Source organism: Dendrobates tinctorius, unplaced genomic scaffold, assembly GCF_039654945.1.
Source record: "Dendrobates tinctorius isolate UK_male_01 unplaced genomic scaffold, ASM3965494v1 ptg000120l, whole genome shotgun sequence".
Taxonomy (NCBI): Eukaryota; Metazoa; Chordata; class Amphibia; order Anura; family Dendrobatidae; genus Dendrobates; species Dendrobates tinctorius.
The window spans coordinates 20763369-20777411 of record NW_027361788.1 but is presented as its reverse complement, the minus strand read 5'-3'; the positions used below and the strand labels follow the sequence as shown (position 1 = coordinate 20777411).

The window sequence follows — 14043 nt, the reverse complement described above, 5'->3', positions numbered from 1 at the left end:
TTGAACCCTAACTTTGTGCAGCCAAACAGTATTTTCCCTCATGGGCATAAACTATCAATCTACTTTCAATGTGAACAAACTTAGGTAATTGGCACATGCCGGCACCGTTTCCTCCTGCATGGCGGGCGCTCCTCTTCAGTAGTCCTATCAAACTTTTTTTTTTAAAAACTACAATGCATTGACGTGTAAGATATTTTGGAAGTAAGTGAAAAATTTATAGATTTTTTTTTTTACAATAGGATGGCTCAGAACCAGTTTTTTTTTTCTACAAATGCCCAGTAGCGGACATAAAAGAGTTAAAATCAAAACTATGTGCTGTAATATGAATGTGGCTTCCGGGGGTGGTGTCATTCTCCAGCTTAGGAGTGTCTGTCTCCTCTTACAGGTATGGCTGGCTGTCCCCCGGGGAGGTCCTGTATGGTGTGTAAGGGGTGTGGACTGACTTCAGGTGAACGGAACTGAAGACCAGGAAAGAGTTACTGTACGAGACCTCAGGAGACATCCGGAGGGTCAGGATGTTCCGTAATTCCAGGAGACGTCGCTCTCAGGTAAGGTGGATGGCGGTGACTGCTGTATACTTTTGTCCGTATACTCTCCGTCTCCTTCTTTGTCTTTTTGTCTTTCGCCGCTGTCCCACATCATCGAAAGGTTTAATGTCATTATTGTTTTATAGAATTTTTTTTGCCCCCCCCCCCCCCCCAATTCACATGCAACCGAAAAATTACACTGCAGGGGTTTAAAACCCACAGCAGATTTGTTATGTTTCCACAAATTCTGTGCAGATAAGCAGTTAGATACCCTCCGCCGGATGATATTACTATGTGAGGATCTTCCGCCACTTTTTTTTTTTTAGCTTTGGGTGTCTGCCATGGATTCTTCGGAAAACAAATAAATACAAGTCATCTTGAACCTAGATGTCTTGGACACTCAGTAAAGACAGTGTCTTAGACTTGTGTCCGTCAGGTTTTCAGAGGAATAACAATGTAGCCAGGTCAATATCCACACTGAAAAGAATCACGAGAATCGTCAGGTCGTCAGTAGCTTCTCATCGGTCATTTTACTGCTTTACGGGTTAAAAAAAAGAAGAAATTGAAGTGGGTTTATCATTTAAAGGGTGAGAAAAGTTTTAAACATTGTTATCAATCCTGTTTAGAAGTGTTGATGGGTGGGAATTCTGAGACCCCCAATTATCACTGAATCCAAATAGTAGAACCAGAAGCAACAAACTTGAACTCGAGCATGAGCAGAGCGTTGTATGGGTTAAAAAGTTTTGGTGAAAACAAGTTATTACCTATCCACATCATAGGTGATAACTTATTGATTGATGGGGGTCCGACCGTTGGGGTACTTTTATCCTCGTTAGAATGGAGCGGCATTCTTGACCATTGCTCCATTCATTCCCTCTAGAACTGCACTTCGACTTTTTCCAGCGGAGAATGAATGGAACGGTGGTCGGAAGAGGGAAAAAAGAGGGAAAAAAGTTCCCCTTTCGGGGATTAAAATAACCAGCAGTTGGACCCCCACCAATAAGTAAGAGGATAGGTGATACTTCGGTTTAACCAGACAAACATCTGGGTTTTTACACCTGATCACTGTTGTTTGTTTAGGTGATCAATGGAAGTCCCAGGACCCGGATCCTAATGATCGAGGATTCTGACAATCCCTTTTTTCCTCCAAAAATATGATGAACCCACATTTATCAGCTCCATTCTGTCGGTAAACCTAATAGCAAGTGTTCAATTCCTCTGCAGCACCCCTGCAGGAGAAATGAAGCATGACTGGTGCTATGTCCTCCAGAGATGCAAGAGTTGTATATACTGTATACAGCAGGTCGAACCCAGACTTTTCTCGTCCCTTCGCTGGTGGAGCATCAAATGAAACATTTGTAAGCCCACACACAATGATATTGCATTTTTGTAATAAAGACATTAATGTAGTTAATCCACAATAAACAATGAACACCCTCATCCCGCCGAGCGTCTTCCAACAGGCAGCACAAGTCACAGCTTCTCCACATCAGCTGTCATCTTGCAAATCCCAGAGTTTTAATGAAAACTTAGGTATGAGATTTACAAATGTGGTGGCAGCTGATGTGTCCAACTCTGTCATCAGGCGCCCTTGTAAACATGGCAGCAATTAGCCACCGAGCAAGCAAATTCTCATTTATCGGCTGCTCGTATCTTCAAAAATAATTGTTGAAATTGGTCCCATACAGATTTGCATTGGCCCATATAAAGGATGAAGGAATTATAAAGGTTTTCTAAAAAAATGGCTGCTGTCTTCCAGAAACAGCACCACCCCTGTCCACAGGTACACAGCTGCAATACTAGACACAACCAGTGCACATGTGTGGCGCTGTTTCTGGTAGAACGCATCCATGTTTTTCAGATCCTCTGCAACCCATGAGCTCCTCTATTTCTCTGAATGCAGGGACATATTTACCAGGCAATGCCAATGCAGCACAACCTTGGATAGATTGTGAAAAGTTAGAACAAATTGAAAGACTTTGGGCCCAATTCATAACTTGCATTTTTTAAGGTACTTTTATTTTTTTGTCTTTCTATGTTCTAAATTCTTCAAAAGGCTGCACACGGTTTGTGATTTTCTTTTGCGCAAAATCAAAATTGCTTTTCATTTTGTCTTTAACCCTTTTTTTGTGACTTTCAAGTCACGTATTGCAAAATTTGTAGCAAATAATCATTGATATATAAAATAACTCCAGGGGGTTGAAAATGGTGGAGTGAGGTTGAAGGGGATAATCACTGCTCGAAAAACCAAATAAAAAGATTTGCAGAAAGAAGAGTTAAAACTTTGATGTAAAAAATTGTTATCTGTTGTGCATGAATGTAAGGAATGAGGAGCTATGAGGGGGTTTCTAAAAATGTTGTAAAGCCCCTATCATAAAGTTATCCATAGAATAAAGTCTTGATAGCAATCACTTTAACAAGTATATCTCATGTAGCTGATCCAACGATCACCAGATCACTGTTATTGTCAGGAAATATGGTGTTCAACTATTCATTTTTGCTACAGCGGCCACTACAGGATAAACATAATATTGCGTGCTTGCCATTCAAATGAAAGACCTGACTAAGGCCGCTTTCACACTTCAGGCTTTCGGTATCCGGCATGGTGTGGCGAAAAACCGGACTACCGGATCCGGCCGCAACCGCAGACACCGGATCCTTCTTTCTGCCGGATATATTCCTAGCAGAGAAGGTTTCCGGGCATGCGCAGTGTGAAAAACCGGTCCGGCGTTGGGAAATAACGTTGCATGTAATGCGGCACCAATGATACAGCACGGGGAAAAAGCCGGATCTGGTCGTAACAGGCGCCGGATCCGGCAGTCCGGTTTTTCGCCGCACCATGCCGGATACCGAAAGCCTGAAGTGTGAAAGCGGCCTAAAACGTCTGTATATTCCCATGGGGCTGTTAACTTTGGGTCAGGAGACCGAGGCCGGTCTCTGCATCATGGTCTTTAAAAATTCAGCCTTAGAAACGCAGATGTGTGAATCTGGCATAATATGTCAACTGAAGAACAAAAATGCCCTAAATCATAAATACGGAGGACCGTGATAACGCTAAACACCTAAGTAGAGCAAAAAGAAGTCCTCCAAACATAGTAAAGTATAAAAAATAAATGTTATTGAAACATACACTTAAAAATATTAAAAGGAAGTGTTTTGGAGCTGTATATGGACCATGCAGAAAAAACCAAGCAGAATGATGGGCTCAAAAAATGGATGGATAATATCAAAAGAGTAATTATATTGCATTCATAATTATAAGCAATCTGCAACTACCTGCATAATGAATTTTAGCTACAAGGTACACTTATAAAACAGTAGTCAGCAATAATCATCTATAGAGAAAAGTGCAGAGTGCAAAAAATGTCAACAATAGGGTGCAAAATTAGTAAATAAATAAATATACCTGGACACTACTGGGGTTACATCCCTGGCTGCCCCTAATGAGGCTTGCAGAGGGTTAATACTATGAATGCAATGGGTAAATACCTCAAAACATAAATCAAATATGTAAGCACCTCATGAGGGAAGCCAGAGACAAGAGAAAAATGCATACATGGCTCAAGGTGCAGAGTAGAAAAATCAGTATCAATCATAAGTATATAATGAGGAGAGATGAATAGTTACCCAGAGTGTCAGAAGTCCCAGTGTAGGCCTTGACGCGCGTTTCGATGTCTATCTTCCTCAGAAGGGGTGCACATTTCGAAAACACTTCCTTTTAATATTTTTAAGTGTATGTTTCAGTAAAATTTATTTTTTATACATTACTATGTTTGGAGGACTTCTTTTTGCTCTACATAGGTGTTTGATAATATGTCAACTTGTCTGCCAAATTGAAAGCCTTTCTTTGTCTGGTTCTGTATTCTCATAGGGGACTCTACTGTATGATTTTTTATATGACCTTAATAGATACTTGTCATCCCTTTAAAGATTTCACCATTATCATTGGCAACAAGCATTATGAGAATACTCAGTTAAAATCCATTTAATTTACATTTTAAAATTCAACTTTTAAATTTAGAACATTGTTAATTATTGTTTTTAAGTCTTTGTTACTATTTTTAGTTAAAGGGAACATTTAATTGGAATTTTTAATATATGCTGAGTAACTCTTTTAATTATGGCTGAGCCAGTGATTCTGGAACAGTTTTTCTTTTTCTTCTGTGGCCCTCCATTCCAAAATTATCGTGTCACTGGCGTGTCAGAAGCTGCAGGCAGTCGCACTGCTTCTGACTGCAGAAGGTCTCTGCGGTTGGCTTTGCAGGCATCTTCTTAATCCTTCTGACTCTTGGACCCACTGGCAACCTCCCCCCAGCTCTAAATGACACATCTGGACCTGAGTGTTTATAGATTCCCAGTCTGCTTTTGGGAATTGCCGGTGGAGCTATAGCAGTCGGCTATCTTCCTCTTTGGTGTTGCTGGGGGATGTCTGTGTTACCTCTCTGCATCTACTCAAGATAAGTGTCCGCCTTGTTTGTCTATCCCAGCTGTCTTTAGTGGTAGTGAGGAATGATTAGTGCTCACCCTATCCTTCCTTAAGCAGGGCTTATTGCCAGTGTCAGGCAGGGATTAGGTTCCTGCTCGGCGATAGGTGAAGAACCTATATATGGACGTTTATGGCAAACATGGTGACTTTAGATCTGCCTAGGGGTCTCCACTCCCCCTTCCCTAGTTTTGGGCTCCCTTCCCCTCATCCATTCGTGTTGCACTTAGTCTTTCCCACACTGTGTATGACATATAGCCACTGGAAATAAAGATGCAAATATTCCCTTCAAACAACTGGGCGTATACGACGGAACTTCATTGTGGGCGTGACTGTGTCTTGATTGGACAGCATCACAGCAGAAAAAAAAGCAAACGCCCACAGAGACCTTCTATGGTCCCCAGTTTATTGAGGGGAAAATTAGCATTTTTTTCTGGGGGGGTCATAACTGTGGAACAGATAGACACCGACGAAAAAGAACAACTGTTCCAGAATCAGTGACAAATGGAGGAGGTATTCAATTTAAATGAAACATTCCAGTGGAAGATCTCCTTTAATGAACCATCCCCAAACCTCCAACATTTTAAACAATATTGCATTGTTTTAGAATATGAATAAGATTTTTATGTCTATGCTTGCGACTTCAAGGCACTCTTATTGGATGATTTATGAATACCATCTGCAATAGTAACATAATTATAGGCAATCATGGCAGCTAATCAGACATGATGTAATAACGTGGTCTGGTAGGCATATACTACTACTGCATGCTTAGAAGATCTGTTTGGACTTGTCACATTGGGCTGACTCGTACATATGATAGATCAGAGGTGGAAAATTCTGACGTATGGCTGTCAGGATATGCTGGTACCCGCAGGTACACATCAAACAATCATGAATCATTTGATCAGACCCCTCACTGCTGGTAAAGAAGACTTTATCTGCTCCATAGTCTTCTGGAGAACACATCAAAGCAGTAGTCCGATGCACAATGGTACCCAAGTGTACAAACTTTTTTCTTTTGTCAGCCAGTTGAATTAGTAAAGTTTTCCAATCTTTCCGTACATTAGCCAAGAGTTCTAAGACTGTAACATAATAAGTAGAAGCGTTGGATCAGTCATTCATTAACACACCGACCTCCAAGACACATTTCCATGACTCCACTACACATTTCCATGACTCCACTAATTTTAAGACCTCGTTCCAATGGGCGGCACATCTCCTTTGAGTGCTCTGCATCCTGTTATTGCCAAATCTCTTCCATTTCTTGTCTAGGGAGCTGTCATTATGCACCACTAGTATATGTAGAAAATATGAATGGCACATACAAATATCCCGAGGGGTGTCAAGACCCATATAGGTCACTCTCTGCAGACTCATGAGGGAATCGTAGGGAATCCATGTACAATAGCAGCAATGATTGTCTTAAAAGAGTTTTCCAGTTTCGGAAGACCCTGTCCCCTGGCTGAAATTTTTTTTTTTGTTTAAAAAAGCAAGCTGTGCATTACTAACCCTCAGTGTGCATTTTTTTAGATGGGCACAAAAGCGCAATCTCGTGTGCCCAGCTTAAAAAGATGGACACTGTCATAAGAGAGGCCAGATAAAGCACAAAGTGTCTCTACCTTCCTCCGTAAAGTGAATGGCTCTGTCTGCAGTTCTATCCAAGTACTGTTTTTCAGGGCTTCAGGTAGTAGTCACAAATGTGTGTCTCTGACGTAATGTGAACATAGTCTAATGCAGGGGTGCCATATCAATGTTACAGCTGTACAAGGGCCCAAAAGTTAAGGAGGCTCACTACTAGGGCCTAAGAGGTAATAAGACTCACTACTAGGGCACAAGAGGTAGGGAGGCTCACTACTAGGGTGCAAGCGGTAAGGAGGCTCACTACTAGGGCCCAATAGGTAGGGAGGCTCACTATAAGGGCCCAAGAGGTAAGGAGGCTCACTACAAGGGCCCAAGAGGTAAGGAGGCTCACTACTAGGGTAAAAGAGGTAGGGAGGCTCCCTACAAGGGCTCAAGAGGTAAAGTGGCTCACTACTAAGGCCCAAGAGGTAAGGAGGCTCACTACAAGGGCCCAAGAGGTAAGGAGGCTCACTACTAGGACCTAAGAGGTAAGGAGGCTCACTATAAGGGCCCAAGAGGTAAGGAGGCTCACTCCAAGGGCCCAAGAGGTAAGGAGGCTCACTAATAGGGTAAAAGAGGTAGGGAGGGTCACTACAAGGGCTCAAGAGGTAAGGTGGTTCACTACTAAGGCCCAAAAGGTATGAAGGCTAACTACAAGGGCGCAATAGGTAAGGAGGCTCACTACAAGGGTCCAAGAGGTAAGGAGGCTCACAACTAGGGCCTGTGAGGCAGTGACCAGTGTCATATGTGAGGGTCGCTATGTGTCCCCCAGGATCTGCTCAGAAGTGTATTAGATCCGCTGGACTGCCTTGTGGTCACAGCAGCATGCCTGTGACTCACAAGGCAGGATAAAAGTAAGTTTGAACCTGGTCAAGTTATTTTGACCAAGGAGCTTGTTCAGGTAAACCCGGTATGGGCTTTTATTTTTGAAACAGACTGCAGGAAGGTAGTGGGTTCCTGTCCGTTTCCTTCTGCTCAGATCTTATAAGTGGCCTATGGCCACAGGTTGGAAGAAGGAAAAAAAACCCTGCAGGAAGAGTTTTGGGTGTGTCAGTTTTGCTCTGGGAAGGAAACAGAGCAGTTGGTGTGCAGAGCACTCCCTGTGTGAGGTAACACAGGGCCAAGTGAAGCCAAAGGGTCTGGCACCCCCCCTGCATACACGGCAGTGCGGTCGCTCACGGCAACTAGCCCGGACTGTCTTTTTGTTTTCCCGGCTGTGATCCGGAGGATACAGAGTGCTGAGCACTGTGTGAGTTTTGGACAATAAAACACGTTTTGTTTTGAACTTGCTTGGGTCATTGCCTCATCACTGCACAGTGTGGACACCGGTGCACTACAGGCCCAAGAGGTAAGGAGGCTCACTACAAGGGTCCAAGCGGTAAGGAGGCTCACTACAAGGGCACAATAGGTAAAGGAGGCTCACTACAAGGGCGCAAGAGGTAAGAAGGCTCACTACAATGGCTCAAGAAGTAAGGAGGCTCATTACAAGGGCCCAAGATGTAAGGAGGCTCACTACAAGGGCACAAGAGGCAAGGAGGCTAACTACAAGGGCGCAAGAGGTAAGAAGGCTCACTACAATGGCTCAAGAAGTAAGGAGGCTCATTACAAGGGCCCAAGATGTAAGGAGGCATACTACAAGGGCCCAAGAGGTAAGGAGGATCACTACTAGTGCCCAAGAGCTAAGGAGGCTCACTACAAGGGCACAAGAGGTAAAGAGGCTTACTACTAGGGCCCAAGAGGTAATGAGGCTCATTACAAGGGTCCAAGATGTGAGGAAGCTCACTACAAGGGCCCAAGAGGTAAGGAGGCTAACTACAAGGGCCCAAGATGTATGGAAGCTCACTACTAGGGCCCAAGAGGTAAGGAGGCTCACTACAAGGGCCCAAGATGTAAGGAAGCTCACTACTAGGGCCCAAGAGGTAAGGAGGCTCACTACAAGGGCCCAAGACGTAAGGAGACTCACTACTAGGGCCCAAGAGGTAAGGTGGCTCACTACAAGGGCCCAAGAGGTAAGGAGGCTCACTACAAGAGCCCAACAGGTAAGAGGCTCACTACAAGGGTCCAAGAGGTAAAGAGGCTCACTACAAGAGCCCAACAGGTAAGAGGTTCACTACAAGGGCCCAAGATGTAAGGAGGCTCATTACAAGGGCACAAGGGGTAAGACGGCTCGCTACAAGGGCCCAAGAGGTAAGGAGGCTCACTTCAAGGGCACAAGGGGTAAGGAGGCTCACTACAAGGGCCAAGAGGTAATGAGGCTCTTTACAAGGGCCCAAGATGTAAGGAAGCTCACTACTAGGGCCCAAGAGGTAATGAGGCTCTTTACAAGGACCCAAGATGTAAGGAAGCTCACTACTAGGACACAAGGGGTAAGGAGGCTCACTACAAGGACCAAGAGGTAATGAGGCTCATTACAAGGGCCCAAGAGGTAAGGAAGCTCACTACTAGGGCCCAAGTGGTAAGTTGGCTCACTACTAGGGCCCAAGAGGTAAGGAGGCTCACTACAAGAGCCCAAGAGGTAAGGAGGCTCACTATAAGGATCCAAGAGGTAAAGAGGCTCACTACAAGGGCCCAAGATGTAAGGAGGCTCATTACAAGGGCACAAGGGGTAAGACGGCTCACTACAAGGGCCCAAGAGGTAAGGAGGCTCACTTCAAGGGCACAAGGGGTAAGGAGGCTCACTACAAGGGCCAAGAGGTAATGAGGCTCATTACAAGGGCCCAAGATGTCAGGAAGCTCACTACTAGGGCCCAAGAGGTAATGAGGCTCTTTACAAGGACCCAAGATGTAAGGAAGCTCACTACTAGGGCACAAGGGGTAAGGAAGCTCACTACTAGGGCCCAAGAGGTAATGAGGCTCTTTACAAGGACCCAAGATGTAAGGAAGCTCACTACTAGGGCACAAGGGGTAAGGAGGCTCACTACAAGGGCCAAGAGGTAAGGAGGCTCACTACAAGGGCCCAAGATGTAAGGAAGCTCACTACTAGGGCCCAAGAGGTAAGGAGGCTCACTACTAGGGCCCAAGTGGTAAATTGGCTCACTACTAGGGCCCAAGAGGTAAGGAGGCTCACTACAAGAGACCAAGAGGTAAGGGGGCTCACTACAAGGGTCCAAGAGGTAAAGAGGCTCAGTACAAGGACCCAAGAGGTAAGTAGGCTCACTACTAGGGCCCAAGAGGTAAGGAGGCTCATTACAAGGGCACAAGGGATAAGGAGTCTCACAACAAGGGTCCAAAAGGTAAGGGGGCTCACTACAAGGGCCCAAGAGGTAAGGAAGCTCACTACTAGGGCCCAAGAGGTAAGGATGCTCACTACCACCTCCAAAGCAGCAAGGAGACGGAACAATTCTACTACAAAGGGATCATATACTGTACTTGCCCAGGGGCCCTTTTCTTTCTATGTCCATCACTGGCCTAAGGGAATGTATGTGTGGAATGATATCCATTGCAATCTGTGGCATGTGGATGTGATAGGATCCATATGGAATTTGACCTATAATCTGCTGCTTGTCAATTACTGTTTTGGATTTTCACCCCTTTCAATATAGGGTAAAATTCTGCAGTTCTGCCACAAATCCGCAGTAAAAAGAGCATTTTACACCTGCACATATGTCTGCTGATTTATGTCAAAATCTGGTGGACATGAATAGATGCCTAATACCTTTCCAAGGTCTGAGAACACCTTTTATGATAAGTACATGGGTCGCCCTCACACCCAGGTCTGTGGGGTACTCCCGATGAGCTTCAATGGGAGATGTCACGGCAGCTGGGACCCGGCCCGTGGCCCTGGGCGCCCATTGTAAAAGGGGAATGTTCAGTGTGCTTATGGTAGTGAAAGTTTATAAGTGATTCGTGATGCCACCTGTGGTGTTCGGCAATAGAGATGTAAGCCGACGCTGCAGACAGATCCTCTGGGACAGATGGTGTGGTGCAGCAGTGATGTTATAGCCCTCCACAGGCAGGGCTGTAGTCCCAGGGCAATGTAGGTGAAGTGACACTTGGATAGTGTAGTGTCAGGCGCAAGGGATGCGCAGTGCTGGGCAGGTTGGCGCAGGAGTAAGTGGAGGACACCAGGGCATGTAGCTCCAAAGCTTTACTCACAGTCTGTTGTACAAACAGGTACCCGCTTCCGTGCTGTGTCCTCCGGGTTAGGGACTCAGTCAACCTCCAGGCAAGATGAAGTACTCCTTTCCAACACTCCGCCAACATATGTGCCTTTTCTGAACGTCTCCTCTTATAGCGCCTTTGAGTGAAGTACTCCTAGTACTGAGTTACACTGGAGTTCCTCCTGTCAGATGTTCCTATGAACTCTACTTGTACGGCAGACAGCTGTAGCCTGCTTCGGGGACTCCTTGCTACTAAGTCCCGGCTCACTATTCAGTTGCTGTTGTGCCCCCAAGTCTTGTGTGGGAATAAAGTGGTCACTACTTCTATCCCTCCGGTGTCTGCTGCAGGACCATTAGTATCCGTACAACCTCGGGGACCGGACCCCGGCCTTGCGCTTAGAACTTGAAAAGGGTTCTCTTCTAACCCTGGTCCTTGTTCTCTTATTCTGCTCACGTTCCGTGCTAATCCTTCTTCCCAATGGAGAATCAAGCTTCCTTTCTCTATCTCTTTCCTGTGCCAGCAGACCCAGATCACTGTGGCCTGCTGCAGCACTTCCTTCTCCCATCCCTCTCCCGGGGATCTTCTCTGTCTCACATTCTGTCCTTCTACATCTTCACTCACTGACTGAGTGTCAAGACTGACTGACTGACTCAACTCTTCCCGCTCTTTTGGTACAAACTAAACTCCACCCACCTCCCAGCACGTTTCGTGTTCCAAGCACCAATGGGTGCTTTGCTATACTCCAAGCAGGGAGCCGCTGAAGGTGCTTTGCTGCACTACTTTGTGGTGTGGGGTGCAGGTGTTGGAGTGTGGTCAGGTGCTTCCACCTTACCTGGATGGTGGAGCACCACACTTCAGGAGGAGGTGCAGTACCTCTGTGGCAACTGAGCCTCAGGGGTGCCACATACACAAACAGTGGAAAAATCCACTCGAAGTCTGGGTCACATCCAGAGCCTAAAAAGCTGACCAGTCTCCATAGGGACAATCCAGAGCTCGGTAATTTCTGTGAATTTACCCTAAAACCAGTCAAACACATTAGATGGCAGTCAGCTGTAGGATGGTTTGGACCATCTCGGCTGTTTCTCCCACAGAGCTCGTTCAGCCGAGCTCCTGTGTTCTCCATGAGAAAGCTGTCGACTGACACATCGGCTGGCAGTTTATCTCCCGGAGGATAGAGCGATCAGGAATCTGAAATCGAGCATACCTGATCAACGTCTCCTCTGGTCATCAGTCGGCCAGCGACCCATACACATTAGACCATGAGCTGAACCCAATGATATTAGTCGATTTGGCCGACATTAGTACAATGTGTATTAGGGGTTTTAGGCAATTATGCTATACACAGCTTGTTTCTGCAGATCACGGGTTAAACTTTTCATCCTGACAGATCCTATTTTCGGCAGAATAAGCTGGCCATCAGCAGTCGCAAATGATTGAGTACAATTTACAAAAATGTAATTCGGGAGCCAGTGGTGTAACTTGAACCTCGTGGGACATAATGCAAAATCTCCAATAACATCAATCTTGTGCCACAGAATTTCGGACTCACCTACAGTAACGGCCTCCTCCATTAATGAGTTGGAAATGTAGCGTCCAGTGACTTTCTCATCACACAGTTAACTATTAATAGGTTCTCATCATCGTTAGACAAATTCCATTTCCTATTCCCAACACTGTAACAGTTCCCAACACGTTCTAGCCCAATTATCAGTATCTGCCCAGCCATACTCCATACTATTGCTTTTCCTTTCTCTCTTTTTAAAGCATTTAGTAAAGCAGAATCTTCTCATCTCGTCCACACGGTTTAGCTTTGATCTTTGCGGAGATCTGATAACAGGGAATGTGCCCTCCGGAGATTCACACGACCGGAATTACCGGTGTGTTCTGACCAATTACTGCCCCTATTTGCGGCCACCACAGACAGTAATGGATGCCGCATGTGCATTGCGAAGAGGATGGTCCAAGGATTCACATTTCCCTTTAAGTGATCCAATGTTTCCAAAAAGTGATTATTACGCTTTTGGGTGTGTGCACACGTTGCGGATTCTGCTGCGGAATTTTCCGCGAGGATTTGTCAAAAGACCTGCGGTTTATCTGCAGATTTATTGCGGATTAGCCTGCGGTTTTCCCCTGTGGTTTGACACCTATCATAGAGCAGGTGCCAAACCGCTGCGGAATCCACACAAAGAATTGACATGCTGCGAATTTAAATCCACAGCAAATCCGCATGGAAAATTCCACACCCTGGGCACAGCGTTTTTCGATTTACATAGAATAAAAGGGTACTGTGCAAGAGAGAGAGGCAAATTCTCCGGGCATGCGCAATGTAAAATGCGGATCCGGCCGCCCGGAAAAACGTTGCATTGTCCGTCCAGGCATGCCGGCGGACGCCAAAATTTTGGTGGATCCGCAAAAAAACGGATCCAATGGATGACCATCCGTCAAGATCCGCCGGTAATGCAACTCAATGGGAAAAAAAACGGATCCGCCAAGCAAAATTGTGGATCCGTTTTTTTTGCAAAACGGCAGATTTTCACTGATGGTAAAATACGGATGTGTGAAACAGGCCTTATCAGAACAATCTCCTGCAGCAGCTCATCCCCAGAGTTAGTGACTCTCAGCAGCTGACCCATCACTGCCGTCAGCTGTACTCCACATGAGTACTTTATTTCAATGCAGAAGAAGACAGAAAAATAGACTGGGATTTTTTTTTTTTTTTACCGGATTGAAGACAAATCCTCAACAAGGAGCATGGGTGCCACTTCTGTAATATTTAGGCTGCCAACCTCATCTGCAAGGCTGGAATTACCCACATTGGGAGTTTCAGGACAGCACTGTCTCTATACTCAGCTATCCCTTTGTGCTCACAATAGTTTGACAAGAAGGAGAGAAAGAAATAGGCCATGAGCAGGAGCTCACCCTGAATAGGACATAGCATATATAATACAAATTTTATTAAACACAGCAAACAGCAGAAATTCTTAAAAACATAAAAAATGGTCACAAATGTGACACATACACAAGTAATACAATGCTCATAATAGAGCAACCCACCTGCTACCAACTATCACCATAACTGGGAATGATGCCTATATCCCTAGGTCCATGTAAACAGGATTCTCAATAGGAGAGTTAGTAAGCCCACACATAGGTAATATAGAGCATATGAGTCAGAAACACCAATAATATACAAATACAATGAAAAAATGATGCAATTCCAACCCAATAATTACAAAAAACAGTACAAGGGATAATGTAAACCCAAGAAGATGCTGATCACTATGAGGTGTACAAAAAAGACAGAAATGC

The 14043-nt window shown here is 45.1% G+C and overlaps 1 protein-coding gene across 1 annotated transcript in view; it reads left to right on the top strand.

Moving 5' to 3' along the window:
* Positions 1-387: 387 nt before the first annotated feature.
* The window catches only part of PRICKLE3 (prickle planar cell polarity protein 3), a 36832-nt gene continuing 23176 nt past the window's right edge, over positions 388-14043 (top strand). The window contains exon 1 of the mRNA XM_073590861.1: positions 388-548. Coding sequence (XP_073446962.1) covers positions 516-548 — 33 coding nt within the window. The 5' untranslated portion in view covers positions 388-515. The remainder of the gene's footprint in view (positions 549-14043) is intronic.